The sequence below is a fragment of the Mobula birostris genome, chromosome 2, assembly GCF_030028105.1.
Source record: "Mobula birostris isolate sMobBir1 chromosome 2, sMobBir1.hap1, whole genome shotgun sequence".
NCBI classification, from domain to species: Eukaryota; Metazoa; Chordata; class Chondrichthyes; order Myliobatiformes; family Myliobatidae; genus Mobula; species Mobula birostris.
Genome location: NC_092371.1, coordinates 24,131,363 through 24,145,450, shown reverse-complemented (window position 1 = coordinate 24,145,450; position 14,088 = coordinate 24,131,363). Strand labels below are relative to the sequence as shown.

Below are 14,088 nucleotides of genomic sequence, written 5' to 3'. Positions count from 1 at the left end.
AGTCATTCAGGCATGCCACCTTGCTCTTCTTTGGCACCGGGATTAACGTTGCTTTCTTAAAACATGAGGGGATCTTAGACTGAAGCAAGGAGCAGTTGAAGATGTCAGCAAACACTCCAGCTAGCTTGCTTGCACAGACCCGGAGAACCCGTCCCGGGACGCCATCTGGGCCCGTCGCCTTCCTTGGATTTATCTTCAGGAAGGCCCTTCTAATGTCCTCCACAGTGACGATGAATCTCGATGCCACCAGGTCCGGTTCATCCAGAGGGAGCAGGACACTCCTCTTCTGTTCGAATCTTGAGTAGAATACGTTAAGTTCGTCAGGAAGAGAAGCGCCACAGTTATTAATATTCCCAGCCTTTTCTTTGCACCCAGTGATCTCATTTAGACCCTGCCATAGTCTACTGGCATCCCTCTGGTTAGCCTGGGCTTCCAACTTGGCTCGATATTGCCTCTTGGCGCCCTTAATGGCTTTCTGGAGTTCACGCCTGGATTCTGTGTAGTGACTGGTATCCCCAGACCTAAAAGCCGCAGCTCTAGCCTTCAAAAGGGACTTGACCTCATAATTCATCCAAGGTTTCTGGTTAGGGAATACCCGGATCGTCTTGCAAGCCACACAGTCCTCTGTGCATTTCCAAATAAAGTCCGTGACAGCTGAGGCATACTCATCGAGGTTAACTGCCGAGTCCTTGAATACTAACCAGTCCACCGATTCAAAGCAGTCACAGAGGACCTCACCTGTTTCCTCCATCCAACGCAACACCACTTCTGACACCATGACCTCCCGCTTCAGTTTCTGTTTGTAAGCCGGGAGGAGGAGTACGGCCTGATGGTCCGATTTTCCGAAGTGAGGTCGTGGGACGGAACGGTAGGCATCCTTGACTGCTGTGTAGCAGTGGTCAAGTATATTCGGGTTTCTAGTGAGGCAGGAGACATGTTGGTATAACTTTGGCAGCGCACTTAGGAGTTTGCCTGTGATTTTTTAGTGTGTCATCGGGGAATTCAGATAAGAGAAAAGAATTCCCTTGGTTTCCAAGTTATGGTTCAGCATCATCTGGTTTAGAGGGAAGCAACACTCTCAAAGGTCCCTTGTTATGTGCTAGAATTTGCTGTCTGCAACCTGAACATGTACCATTATGTCAACGGATTTAGAGTTTTCCAGAGATCACCAGACCTTCCATAGGGCAGGTTTCCCAGAGGACAGGTAATGTGTTAAGCAACACACACACACACACACACACACACACACAATGCTGAGGGAACTCAGCAGATCATACAACATCTGGAGAGGAAAAGTCAATGTTTTGGGCCGAGGACCTTCACCTGGACTGGTGCCAATCTTGGGGGTCATCTCAGAGAACCCGTCAGTACTAGGTGGTGTGATTAACCATGATCGGGTATCAGTTTTTACCTTGGGGGGGGAATCAACCAACAAGTCAGTATTTTATAGGGAGGGGTTGCCTGAAAATGTATTCGTATTGCCCAGGGGTCTACAAAGTCCCACCTGTGCTAGTCAAAGGGAGCGTGTGGCAGGAGTCAGCACTTGTCAGGGCTCCCTTGCATCCTGTCAGCATTTGCCAGAGGGTGAGGTTATACTCTGGCAATGCATCCACTTTTGCTGTGGAAGGGAGTATAGGAGGGAACTTTGGGAATGTGTCAATATTAGACAAAATGTATCAATATTTGTAAGGTGATTTTCAGGCAATGGCATCGGTATTTGCTAGGTATCGTAACTTGATACAGCGGGTCCCTTCTCCCTACTCTAACATAGAATAAAATGATAACCAGTCCAACTGAGACCTCAGTCCCATCCACCCCCTTTGATAATTCAGAGTCTATCTTCCTCTGTCTTAAAATGTTCAGGGTCTGAGACATTTTAATCAACCCCTTTTACTCTTGTAAAGTCGACCCATTCTTAGTAAACCTCAACTGCATTCATACCCTTCTTTAAAAAGGGAGATCAATAAAGTAGTCATATATTGCAGTTTCACCAATGTCCCATGGAATTGAAAAATATTAACCTGTGTGTGCAATTCTCTGCACATTCTGTTTGTTTTTCTATTTATTTGCTGCATCTGGATACTAACCATTGGCAAATCATGCACTACAATCACCAGAATCTTCTACTTTTCGGAGCTCTGCAATGTCTTGCCAATTCTATGAGATGCCTTTACTACTCCCACTGTTTCTGCTTTGTACTCCATTTGCCAAATAAACAAATATAGTCCCGTCCTTTCAGCATTCTCATCCATTGTGTATGTAAGACTCAAGCTGCAGCCTAACCCTTGATAGAGTTTCTGTGCCTTGATTAATGAAGGATGACTTCCCATGTGTCAAATTAACCAATAACAAATTGCTGTGCAACATTTATAAATCCATAGTCATACATTCCAAGGCTCCTTCATGCCATTCAATTTCCTTCCATTTACTATATATACCTTTACATCATTGCGCCTCCCCAAATGGATCATATCATACATCTGGATTAAATTCCATTTGCCAATTTTCTGCCCAAATGACCAGACTATTCTATCTTTTTGCAGTCTAAATCTCCTTGCTGTTGACTAGTTGGCTGATTTAGGTATCACCCACAAACATCTTGTACGTGCTCCCTCTAGAGGAACTCAGCAGGTCAGGCAGCATCCGTGGAAAAGATCGGTTGACGTTCCGGCCCGAAACGTCCACCGATCTTTTCCACAGATGCTGCCCGACCTGCTGAGTTCCTCCAGCGTGTTGTGAGTTTGCTTTGACCCCAGCATCTGCAGATTATCTTGTGTTTACGTGCTCCCTCTAGGTGGGTCTAAATCATTAAATATATTATGAAAAGCTATAGGACCAAGAGCTGAGCCTTGAGCAACCCCACTGGCAACCAGAACACCTGTCCAGCCATTAAGCTTTGCTTCCTGCCACTGAACCAATTTTGGACCCAATTTGCCAATCTCCCCTGGATCTCTAAACATTTACTTTAGTGACCTGCCTGCTATGCGGGCTGTTGTCAAAACCGTTCTGAAAATCCATCTCATTTGCATCAGCTCATCAACTCCCTATCACCACTTCATGCTGAGAATTGGTGAGACCCCACCAGAGAACTTTTGGTCCACTTTCTTCAGGAAGGATACACAAATACACTAGCATTGGACACAGTCCTGTAATGAAAGTGGGTTCAAAGGACAATTTCTGTCTTGTTGATAAAAGGTTCTTGAACAGACCTCTTATACGATAAAGATAAACTCATGATCTCTCGATGTACCTTGTAATGGCTTTTGCACTTTAATTGTCCATTTAAACTTTCTCTGTATTTGTAAAACTATATTCTGCATTGTTTTGTTTTCCTTTTGTACTTGCATATGACATCATCTGAAGTAGGGTCTCAGGTCAAAACATCAGCTGTTCACTTCCATGACTGCTGCCTGACCTGCTGAGTTTCTCCAGCGTGTGTGTTGCTATGGAATTATCTGTCTGGATAGTGTGCAGACAAAAGGATTTCACTGTATCATAGAACACGAGACAACAGTAAACTAATTTCCAATTGTCGTATGTCAAATGACTAAAGAAAAAATTGTATTCTTTGGAGCTTAAAAGAATGAGGATGATCGTATTGAAACATATATCCTTATTGAAACATATAATATCCACCATGACAGGGCGGATGCTGAGATGGTTCTACTGGTGGGAGAGTCTTAAACATAGGGTCATAATTGTAAGTGGGCAGTCATTTAGTACTGAGGTATGTAGGCATTTCATCTTGATGGCAAGTCTCTAGAGGTTGTGGAGACAATATCACTGATGGTATTTTAAAGATGAGACAAGTTAGGCAAAATGAGAGGTAAGGGGTACTTATACAGAGAGGAGACAACACCTGGGACAGCTCAGCCATGGCCACATTAAATGTCGGGGCAGGCTCCTATCTTCTTTGGATTCTGAAGAATTCAATGCAGTTAGTCAGACATGACCACTCCTTGTCAAATCCACATTGGTTGTTAACCAGCAGTTTCTGGCAACATGTCAAAGTATCACTTGAAAAACCATTAGAGAGAATTTTTTCCCAGGGTAGAAATGTAAATTACTAGAGGATAAGCATTTAAGACAAAAGGCTGAAAGTTTAAAGGGCAGATGCAAAGCAAACATTTTTTTAAAACAGAGTGGTAGGTACCTGGAACAGTAGGGCACTAAGTATAAAAGTTTGCAAGTTGTGTTGCAGCTGTCTCAAAGTTTGGTTAGGCCACATTTGGAGTATAGTGTGCAATTCTGGTTGCCATATTACAGTAAGGAGGTGGAGGCTTTGGTAGGGTGCAAAAGAAATTTATCCAGGTGTTGTTTGGATTGGAGTTTCACCTGTAAGGAGAGGTTGGACAAACCTGGATTGTTTTCTCTGGAGCATCAGAGTCTCCAGGATAATCTGGCAGGATTATATAAAATTCTGAGAAGCACAGATTGGGAAATAGTCATGTATCTTTCACCCCAGGGTGGAAATTTGGAATACTGATGAGCATAGGTTTTAAGTGAGGTGGGGTTTAAAGGAGATTTACAAGTCAAATATAGTTTTACATAAACAGTGGTAGCTACCTGGAATAGGTTACCCTAGGAGTGGTGGAAGTAGCTACAATCGTGGTATTTTAAGAGGCTTTTACACATATGAATATAAGGATGGAGGGATAATGGGTTATGCAGGCATCAAGTTCATGGTAGACCCAAGATTTCTGTGCTTTATGAAAGATGAAAGCGCGACTGGCGAAGAGAGTAAGTGTCTGAACAGCTGTCTAACAGAGCACCACCATTTGTAAGGAGGCGGGATGGAGCGATATGTCCATCAGTGTTCCTTGGCCATGTGACCACTGACGTCAACAAATAAACGCAGCGCTCATTGACCGCTCGCCTTAGTCATGACGTGGACCAATCAGCGGAAAACGCCCCGCCCCATTCATTCCCCCCCCTCGTCGCACTTCCATGGTCGAGCCCGCGCTTTTCCACTATCTGCAGCCCCTTTTTCAAAAACAAAGGCGAAGGAGAAGAACCCCAGGGTGTTTCTCACCATGGAACCATCCTGCTCCTCCCAGTCCGCCGCGCTGCCGAAATACTCTTCGCTCATCCCCCTGCCCCGGAGCCCGTTACCGGCCCCAACGCACGCGCCACTCCGCCCACTGCTCTCGCCCAGGCCGCTCATGGGTTATGCTGCAAACAAACTGTCAACAGTGGGACGGAGGCTGCAGCAGGCGCTGACCTCCCAGTACAGCGCCGCCTATGTTAGCGGTGGCGAGGACTGCCATTGCAGCATCACCTGGGCTACTTTAGTCTTCGCACGTGTTGCCTGGCCCGCTGAGTTCCTCCTTTTTAGTTACTTGTGCAATTTTGCTGCTTCAAAAAATAAACATAACTTATATTTTCTCAGCTATGGGACCTAAATCCTCATTAGGAACTCATTAAAATTACCAAAAGACTTCAAAACATGTCAGCAGAATTAGCCCTCAGTCCTTCGAGTCTATTCGATGGGCTAGATGGTCTAATTACAAGCACAAGAAGCTGTTTAGGCCTTAAAAGTCCTGATGAGGGTCTAGGCCCAGAACGTTGACCATTTATTCATTTCCATAGATGCTGGCTGACCTCCTGAGTTCCTCCAGCAATTTGACACTGTTGCTCTGGATTTGCAGCATCTGCAAGATCTCTTATGTTTATAGATAGTTAAATTTCCAAAATTCCCTCATTTTGGGAATATTTCACTATATTGGAGAATAGCAACTGTATCAAAGAGGGAGATAAAGTGAGAAATTACAGACAAAATTACATTTTATATCACATAAAATGTTAGAGGCTACTATTAGAGATAAGTGACCCAGTGGCATACACCATGAGCTGCTTCCTCACCACATTTCAATCTGAACCTCAGGTGGCGTCCATAACCATGTGGGTTTCCTCCAGATGCTCCAGTTTCCTCTCATATCCCAAAGGCGTGTGGGTTGGTTGGCTAATTGGCAGGAAGGCCACATGAGTGAGCGTGAAAGGCAGAGGAACGTGTTGTTGTTGTTGTCTTGTCCAACTGTTCTGCTGAACTGCAAAGATCTGTTATTATTATCAGGGCTACATAATTCCTTCCACAAAAGGACACACAGCAATGGTCTTCAAATATTAACAAAAAGCAAATACAATGAGAGTCCACAAAATAGAGTGGGTAAGAAAGCAAGAACAGCATTTACAGAAATGAGAAGCATCCTACCGAAGAAGAAAATAGCAATTAACATCCGCCTTAGAACTCTCAGCTGCTACATTCTTCCTATATTGATGTATGGCTGTGAGTCATGGACCACCACAAATGCAATGAGAAAAAAGAATCAATGCAGCAGACATGTAGTTCCTCAGAAGAATGCTATGCATATCATATATGGATAGGTTAACCAACAAAGAAGCTCTACAGAGAACGAAAACAAAACGTACATTACTTAAAAAAATCAGAGAACAGCAATCAAAATTCTTTGGACACATCATGCGAAGAGAGACATTAGAACATTTAGTTACAACTGGAAAGCTGGAAGGAAAAAGAGCAGAGGCAGACAGGGAATGAAAATGATCGATGGAATAACATCATGCTTAGAAACAGGGGAGGAAACAATTACAATTCGGAGGGTCAGGGACTGTGATGGATGGAGAGACATGATCGCCCACGCTGAACGGCAAGGCACCTGAATGAATGAATGAAGAAAGCATGTCTATGAAGCAAGCAGAGAAGTTACCACTGGGCTACATGACAACGATTAGAACGACACTTACAGCCCCTTTATTTTCTGAGCTGTGGCTTAAAGGCATACAGCAGTGATTCTAAGGTCACAATGAAGGGGAATAGCCAAAACGGAGATGAGATGTCCTCCTTCTTCAAAGAAAGTGGCTTTCCTTCCTCCATCATCAACACTGCCCTCACCTGCATCTCTTCCATTTCGCGTGTGTCTGCCCTCACCCCATCCTCCCGCCACCCCACCAGGGGTAGGGTTCCTCTTGTCCTCACCTACCACCGCACCAGCCTCCGTGCCCAGCACATAATTCTCCATAACTTCCACCACTTCCATGGGATCCCACCACCAAGCACATCTTTCCCTACCCCCCCCAACCACTTTCTGCTTTCTGCAGGGACCACTCCCTATACGACTCGCTTGTCCATTCGTCCCTCCCCACTGATCTCCCTCCTGGCACTTATCCTTGCAAGGTGGAACAAGTGCTACACCTCCTCCCTCACTACCATTAAGGGCCCCAAGCAGTCCTTCCAGGTGAGGCCACTCATTCTTAAGAAGAATGAGAGGAAATGTTGTAGAAATATATAAACTTGTGAAAGGAATAGATAAGATAGAGGCAGGAAAGGTGTTTCCACTGGTAGGTGAGTCTAGAACTAGGGGACATAGCCTTAAGATTTGGGGGAGTAAATTTAGGACGGAGATGAGGAGGAACTGCTTTTCCCAAAGAGCGGTGAATCTGTGGAATTCTCTGCCCAATGAAACAGTGAAGGCTACCTCAGTAGATATATTTAAGACAAGGTTAGATAGACTTTTGCATAATAGGGGAATTAAGGCTTATGGGGAAAAGACAGGTAGGTGGAGATAAGCCCATGGCCAGACCAGCCATGATCTTATTGAAGGCCAAAACAGGCTCGATGGGCTATATGGCCTACTCCCGCTCCTATTTCTTATGATCTTATGAGGTGGCACTTCACCTGTAAGTCTGTTGGGGTTATCTACTGTATCCAGTGCTCCTGGTGTGGCCTTCTGTATATCGGAGAGTCCCAATATAGATTGGGAGACTGCTTTGCCGAGCACCTACGCTCCATCCGCCAGAAAAAGCGAGATCTCCCATTGGCCACCTATTTTAATTCTACTTCCCATTCCCATTCCAACATGTCAGTCCATGGCCTTCCCTATTATTGCAACGAGGCCACACTCGGGTTAGAGGAGCAACACCTTATATTCCGTCTAGGTATCCTCCAACCTAATGGCATGAACATCAATTTCTCAAACTTCTGGTAATGCCCCCCCACTCTCCTTCACCATTCCCCATTCCCATTTCCCTCTCTCACATTATCTCCCTACCTGCCCATCACCTCCCTCTAGTGTTCCTTCCCCTTCTCTTTCTGTCATGGTCTTCTGTCCTCTCCTATCAGATTCCCCCTTCTCCAGCCCTTTATCTCTTTCACCAAATGATCCCAGCTCTTTACTTCACCCCCCCTTCCAGTTTCACCTCCCGCCTACTACCTTGTATTTCGTCCTCCCCTCTCCCCACCTTCTTGCTCTAACTTATCTTTCTTCTCCAGTCCTGATTAAGGGTCTTGGTCCGAACATTAAGAACATAAGAAATAGGAGCAGGAGTAGGCCATCGAGCCCATTGAGCCTGCTCCGCCATTCAATAAGATCTTGGCTGATCTGTCCATGGACTCATCTCCACCTACCTGCCTTTTGCCCATAGAAACCATAGAAACTACAGCACAGAAACAGGCCCTTTGGCCCTTCTTGGCTGTGCCGAACCATTTTCTGCCTAGTCCCACTGACCTGCACACGGACCATATCCCTCCATACACCTCCCATCCATGTATCTGTCCAATTTATTCTTAATTGTTAAAAAAGAACCCGCATTTACCACCTCGTCTGGCAGCTCATTCCATACTCCCACCACTCTCTGTGTGAAGAAGCCCCCGCCCCAATGTTCCCTTTAAACTTTTCCCCCCTCACCCTTAACCCATGTCCTCTGGTTTTTTTCTCCCCTTGCCTCAGAGGAAAAAGCCTGCTTGCATTCACTCTATCTATACCCATCATAATTTTATATACCTCTATCAAATCTCCCCTCATTCTTCTATGCTCCAGGGAATAAAGTCCTAACCTATTCAACCTTTCTCTGTAACTGAGTTTCTCAAGTCCCGGCAACATCCTTGTAAACCTTCTCTGCACTCTTTCAACCTTATTTATATCCTTCCTGTCATTTGGTGACCAAAACTGAACACAGTACTCCAGATTCGGCCTCACCAATGCCTTATACGACCTCATCATAACATTCCAGCTCTTATACTCAATACTTCGATTAATAAAGGCCAATGTACCAAAAGCTCTCTTTACGACCCTATCTACCTGTGACGACACTTTTAGGGAATTTTGTATCTGTATTCCCAGATCCCTCTGTTCCACTGCACTCCTCAGTGCCTTACCATTAACCCTGTATGTTCTACCCTTAACCAATGTCCTTCCAACGTGCAATACCTCACACTTGTCTGTATTAAACTCCATCTGCCATTTTTCAGCCCATTTTTCCAGCTGGTCCAAGTCCCTCTGCAGGCTCTGAAAACCTTCCTCACTACACCTCCAATCTTTGTATTATCAGCAAACTTGCTGATCCTATTTACCACATTATCATCCAGATCATTGATATAGATGACAAATAACAATGGACCCAGCACTGATCCCTGTGGCACACCACTAGTCACAGGCCTCCACTCAGAGAAGCAATTCTCTACCACCACTCTCTGGCTTCTTCCATCAAGCCAATGTCTAATCCAATTTACCACCTCTCCATGTATACCTAGCGACTGAATTTTCCTAACCAACCTCCCATGCGGGACCTTGTCAAAGGCCTTACTGAAGTCCATGTAGACAATATCCACTGCCTTCTCTTCATCCACTTTCCTGGTAACCTCCTCGAAAAACTCCAACAGATTGGTCAAACATGACCTACCACGCACAAAGCCATGTTGACTCTCCCTAATAAGCCCATCTATCCAAATGCTTGTAGATTCTGCCTCTTAGTACTCCCTCCAATAACTTACCTACTACTGACGTTAAACTCACCGGCCTATAATTTCCCGGATTACTTTTCGATCCTTTTTTAAACAACGGAACAACATGAGCCACTCTCCAATCCTCCGGCACTTCACCTGTAGACAGCGACATTTTAAATATTTCTGCCAGGGCCCCCGCAATTTCAACACTAGTCTCCTTCAAGGTCCGAGGGAACACTCTGTCAGGTCCCGGGGATTTATCCACTTTAATTTTCGTCAAGGCAGCAAGCACCTCCTCTTTTTCAATCTGTACAGTTTCCATGGTCTCACTACTTGATTCCCTCAATTCCATAGATTTCATGCCAGCTTCCTTAGTAAATACAGACGCAAAAAACCTATTTAAGATCTCCCCCATTTCCTTTGGTTCCGCACAAAGCCGACCACTCTGATCTTCAAGAGGATCAATTTTATTCCTTACAATCCTTTTGCTCTTAATATACTTGTAAAAGCTCTTTGGATTCTCCTTCACTTTGACTGCCAAGGCAACCTCATGTCTTCTTTCAGCCCTCCTGATTTCTTTCTTAAGTATTTTCTTGCACTTCTTATACTCCTCAAGCACCTGATTTACCCCCTGTTTCCTATACATTTCGTACAACTCCCTCTTCTTCTTTATCAGAGTTGCAATATCCCTTGAGAACCAAGGTTCCTTATTCCTATTCAATTTGCCTTTAATCCTGACAGGAACATACAAACTCTGCACTCTCAAAATTTCCCCTTTGAAGGCTTCCCACCTACCAATCACATCTTTGCCAGAGAACAACCTGTCCCAATCCACGCTTTTTAGATCCTTCCTCATTTCTTCAAATTTGGCCTTCTTCCAGTTCAGAACCTCAACCCTAGGACCAGATCTATCCTTGTCCATGATCAAATTGAAACTAATGGTGTTATGATCACTGGAACCAAAGTGCTCCCCTACACAGACTTCCATCACTTGCCCTAATTCGTTTCCTAACGGGAGATCCAATATTGCATCCCCTCTAGTTGGTCCCTCTATATATTGATTTAGAAAACTTTCCTGAACACATTTTACAAACTCTAAACCATCTAGACCCCTAACAGTATGGGAGTCCCAATCAATGTATGGAAAATTAAAATCCCCTACCACCACAACTTTATGTTTCCTGCAGTTGTCTGCTATCTCTCTGCAGATTTGCTCTTCCAAGTCTCGTTGACCATAACCCTAATTCCCCTACTATGCAAATGTCAACTGTTTACATTTTTCCGTAGATGCTGCCTGAATTCCTCCAGCATTTTGTGTGTGTTGCTTAGATATTATTCAAATGGTTCAGTCCTGGGAATAGACACAAAAAGATCCTATTAACCAACAGAACTGCAGTGCTGTGAAATAACTGGAGCAGATGGCACATACTGTTTTCTACCAAATATAAGCTGCAAATCATGATGTTAAACTGGACAGGTAGACCAGAGCAGAGACTGGAGGATCGTATTTGTATTTGACTGAAATAACACACTGGGTCTACATGCAGTTGACTCAAATCTTCTTCAAGGACTTGAGCATCAGTCTCATACAGTGACTACCAGGCTGATGTGTCGTAAGTCTTGATTTAACATCTTGGCAATATGGGAAGGAAGAAGCAGTTGATACTTCACCAATACCTGGGAAAGCAATCGATTTGAGATAGGGTGACGGAGATAAAGCTGAACCAATGAAGACTGGAAATGGAGTGAAAGTGAAGCAGATCATAGGGTAGAAGCCTCATATCTGTGCCCTTTCATTCCTTCATGTACACTTCACCTCTGGAAACATTGACTTTGCTGGTCGTTGTTGCAAAAATATGCCTTTCACTATGTTTCAATGTGACAAATAAAGATAATCCTATCTTATCTTATAATCTTATCTTTTCAGAAAGGCCAGTGATGTTAAAGGGTGACTGTGGCTTTTAGACTGCAACCTCCTTAAGCCAAAACCATATGATCAACTGCACTCTGTGTTGTCTGTGTGGGAGGGTTGAACTAATCTGGAGAAAGGGGTCATATTGTATTGCAAAACGCAAACACGAAGAATTCTGCAGATGTTGGAAATTCAAGCAGCACACATCAAAGTTGCTTGTGAACGCAGCAGGCCAGGCAGCATCTCTAGAAGGGTCTTGGCCTGAAACGTCGACTGTACCTCTTCCTAGCGATGCTGCCTGGCCTGCTGTGTTCACCAGCAACTTTGATGTGTGATACTGTATTGCAATACAGTCTCAAAACGTGAAAATCCTGGAAATCTGAGGTAAAATAAGAACACTTCAGAATTTCTCAGCAGGTTAGGCAGTATCTGTGGAGAAAGAAAGGGAGTCAACATTTCAGATGGATACATTTTCTGATGAGCTTTCTGGCCTTTATGTTTTTTTTTTGTTATCCCCCAATGCCATGTTAGTCACAGATGCTGAGTTATTTTTATTATTCCTGACAGCTTGTTACATTCCTACATATAGTTGATGCAAGAAGAAAAAGAAGAACAGATGTCCAGTATCAACAGGAATTTTTAATTTTAAAACCATAAGATATAGGAGCAGAAATAGGCCATTTGGCCCATCGAGTCTGTTATTCTATCCCATCATGGATAATACATTTCCCTCTCAGCCACAATCTCCTGCATTCTCACCATATCCTTTTGTACTCTGACTAATCAACTTTTGCCTTAAATATACACAATGACTTGGCCTCCACAGCTACATGTGGCAACAAATTCCACAGATTCACCACTCTCTGGCTAGAGCCACCAAACAGTCCTCTCATGATAAGCCTTTCAATCCCAGAATCTTTTTATGAACCTCGTTTGAACCGTCTCCAATGTAAGCACACCCTTTCTTAGAAAAGGGACCCAAAACTGCTCACAATACTACAAGTGAGGCTTTACCAGTGCTTTATAAAGCCTCAGCATTACATCCTTGATTTTATGTTCCAGTTCTCTTGAAATGAATGTTGACATTGCATTTGCCTTCCTTACCACTGAGTCAACCTGCAAATTAACCCTTAGGGAATCCTGCATGATGATTCCCAAGCCCCTTTGCACATCAGATTTTTGAATCTTCTCTCCATTTCGAAAATAGTCTACACTTTCATTTCTTTCACCAAAGTGCATGAGCATACACTTCTTGACACAGTATTCTATCTGCCATTTCTTTGCCCAATCTCCTAATCTGTCCAAGTCCTTCTGTGGCCTCTCTGCTCCCTTAACACTATCTGCCTCTCCATCTATCTTTGCATTGTCTGCAAACTTTGCAACAGAGCCATCAATTCCACCACCTATCATTGTAATGTCTGCAAACTTGGCCAAAAAGCCATAAATTCCTTCATCAAATTCATTAACATATAATGTAAAAAGAAGTGGTCCCAACACAGACCCCTGTGGAACACCACTGGTCACTAGCCGCCCACCAGAAAAGGCTCCCTTTATTCCCATTCTTTGCCTCCTGCCAAACAGCCAAGGCCCTATCCATACCAGTGTCTTTCCTGTACTACTATGGGCTCTTATCTTATTTAGCAGCCTCATGTGTAGCACCTTGTCAAAGGCCTTCTGAAAATCCAAGTACACAGCATCCACCAATGCTCCTTTGTCTATCCTGCTTGTTATTTCTTCAAAGAATTCTAATTGATTTGTCAGGCAAGATTTTCTCTTAAGGAAACCATGTTGACTTTGACCTCTTTTATCATTTGCCTACAAGTATCCCCAAACCACATCCTTAATAATCAACTCCAACCACTGAGGTTAGACTAACTGGCCTGTAATTTCCTTTCCTCTACCTCACTCATTTCTTGTAGAGTACAGTGACATTTGCATTTTCCATTCCTCTGGGAATCTGCCAGAATCCACTGATTCTTGAAAGATCATTACTAATGCTTCCACAATCTTTTCAGCTACCTCTTTTAGAACCCTGGGGTGTAGACCATCTGCTCCTGGTGATTTATCTACCCTCAGACCTTTCAGTTTCTCAAGCACCTTCTCCCTAATAATGGCAACTTCACTCACTTCTGCCCCCCAACACTCTTGAACTTCTGGCATTTTGCTAGTGTCTTCCACAGTGAAGACTAATACAAAATACTTATTCAGTTCGTCCACCATTATTGTCTCCCATTACTACCTCTCCAGCACCATTTCCCAGTGGTCCCATATCTACCCTTACCTCTCTTTCACTTTTTATATATTGGAAGAATCTTTTAGAATCCTCCTTCATAATCCATCTTTTCTTTCTTTATGACATTTTTAGTTGCCTTGTTTGTTTTTTTTAAAAACTTCCTAAACCTCTAACTTCCCACTAATGTTTACTCAATTATATGCC

General features: G+C 43.8%; 1 protein-coding gene across 1 annotated transcript in view; it reads right to left on the bottom strand.

The window, feature by feature from the left end:
• The window catches only part of nelfcd (negative elongation factor complex member C/D), a 114,763-nt gene extending 109,593 nt beyond the window's left edge, over nt 1-5,170 (bottom strand). Inside the window, exon 1 of the mRNA XM_072238750.1 lies at nt 5,033-5,170. Within this exon, the coding sequence (XP_072094851.1) occupies nt 5,033-5,164 (132 nt within the window). The 5' untranslated portion in view covers nt 5,165-5,170. The remainder of the gene's footprint in view (nt 1-5,032) is intronic.
• Between the last annotated feature and the right edge of the window lie 8,918 nt (nt 5,171-14,088).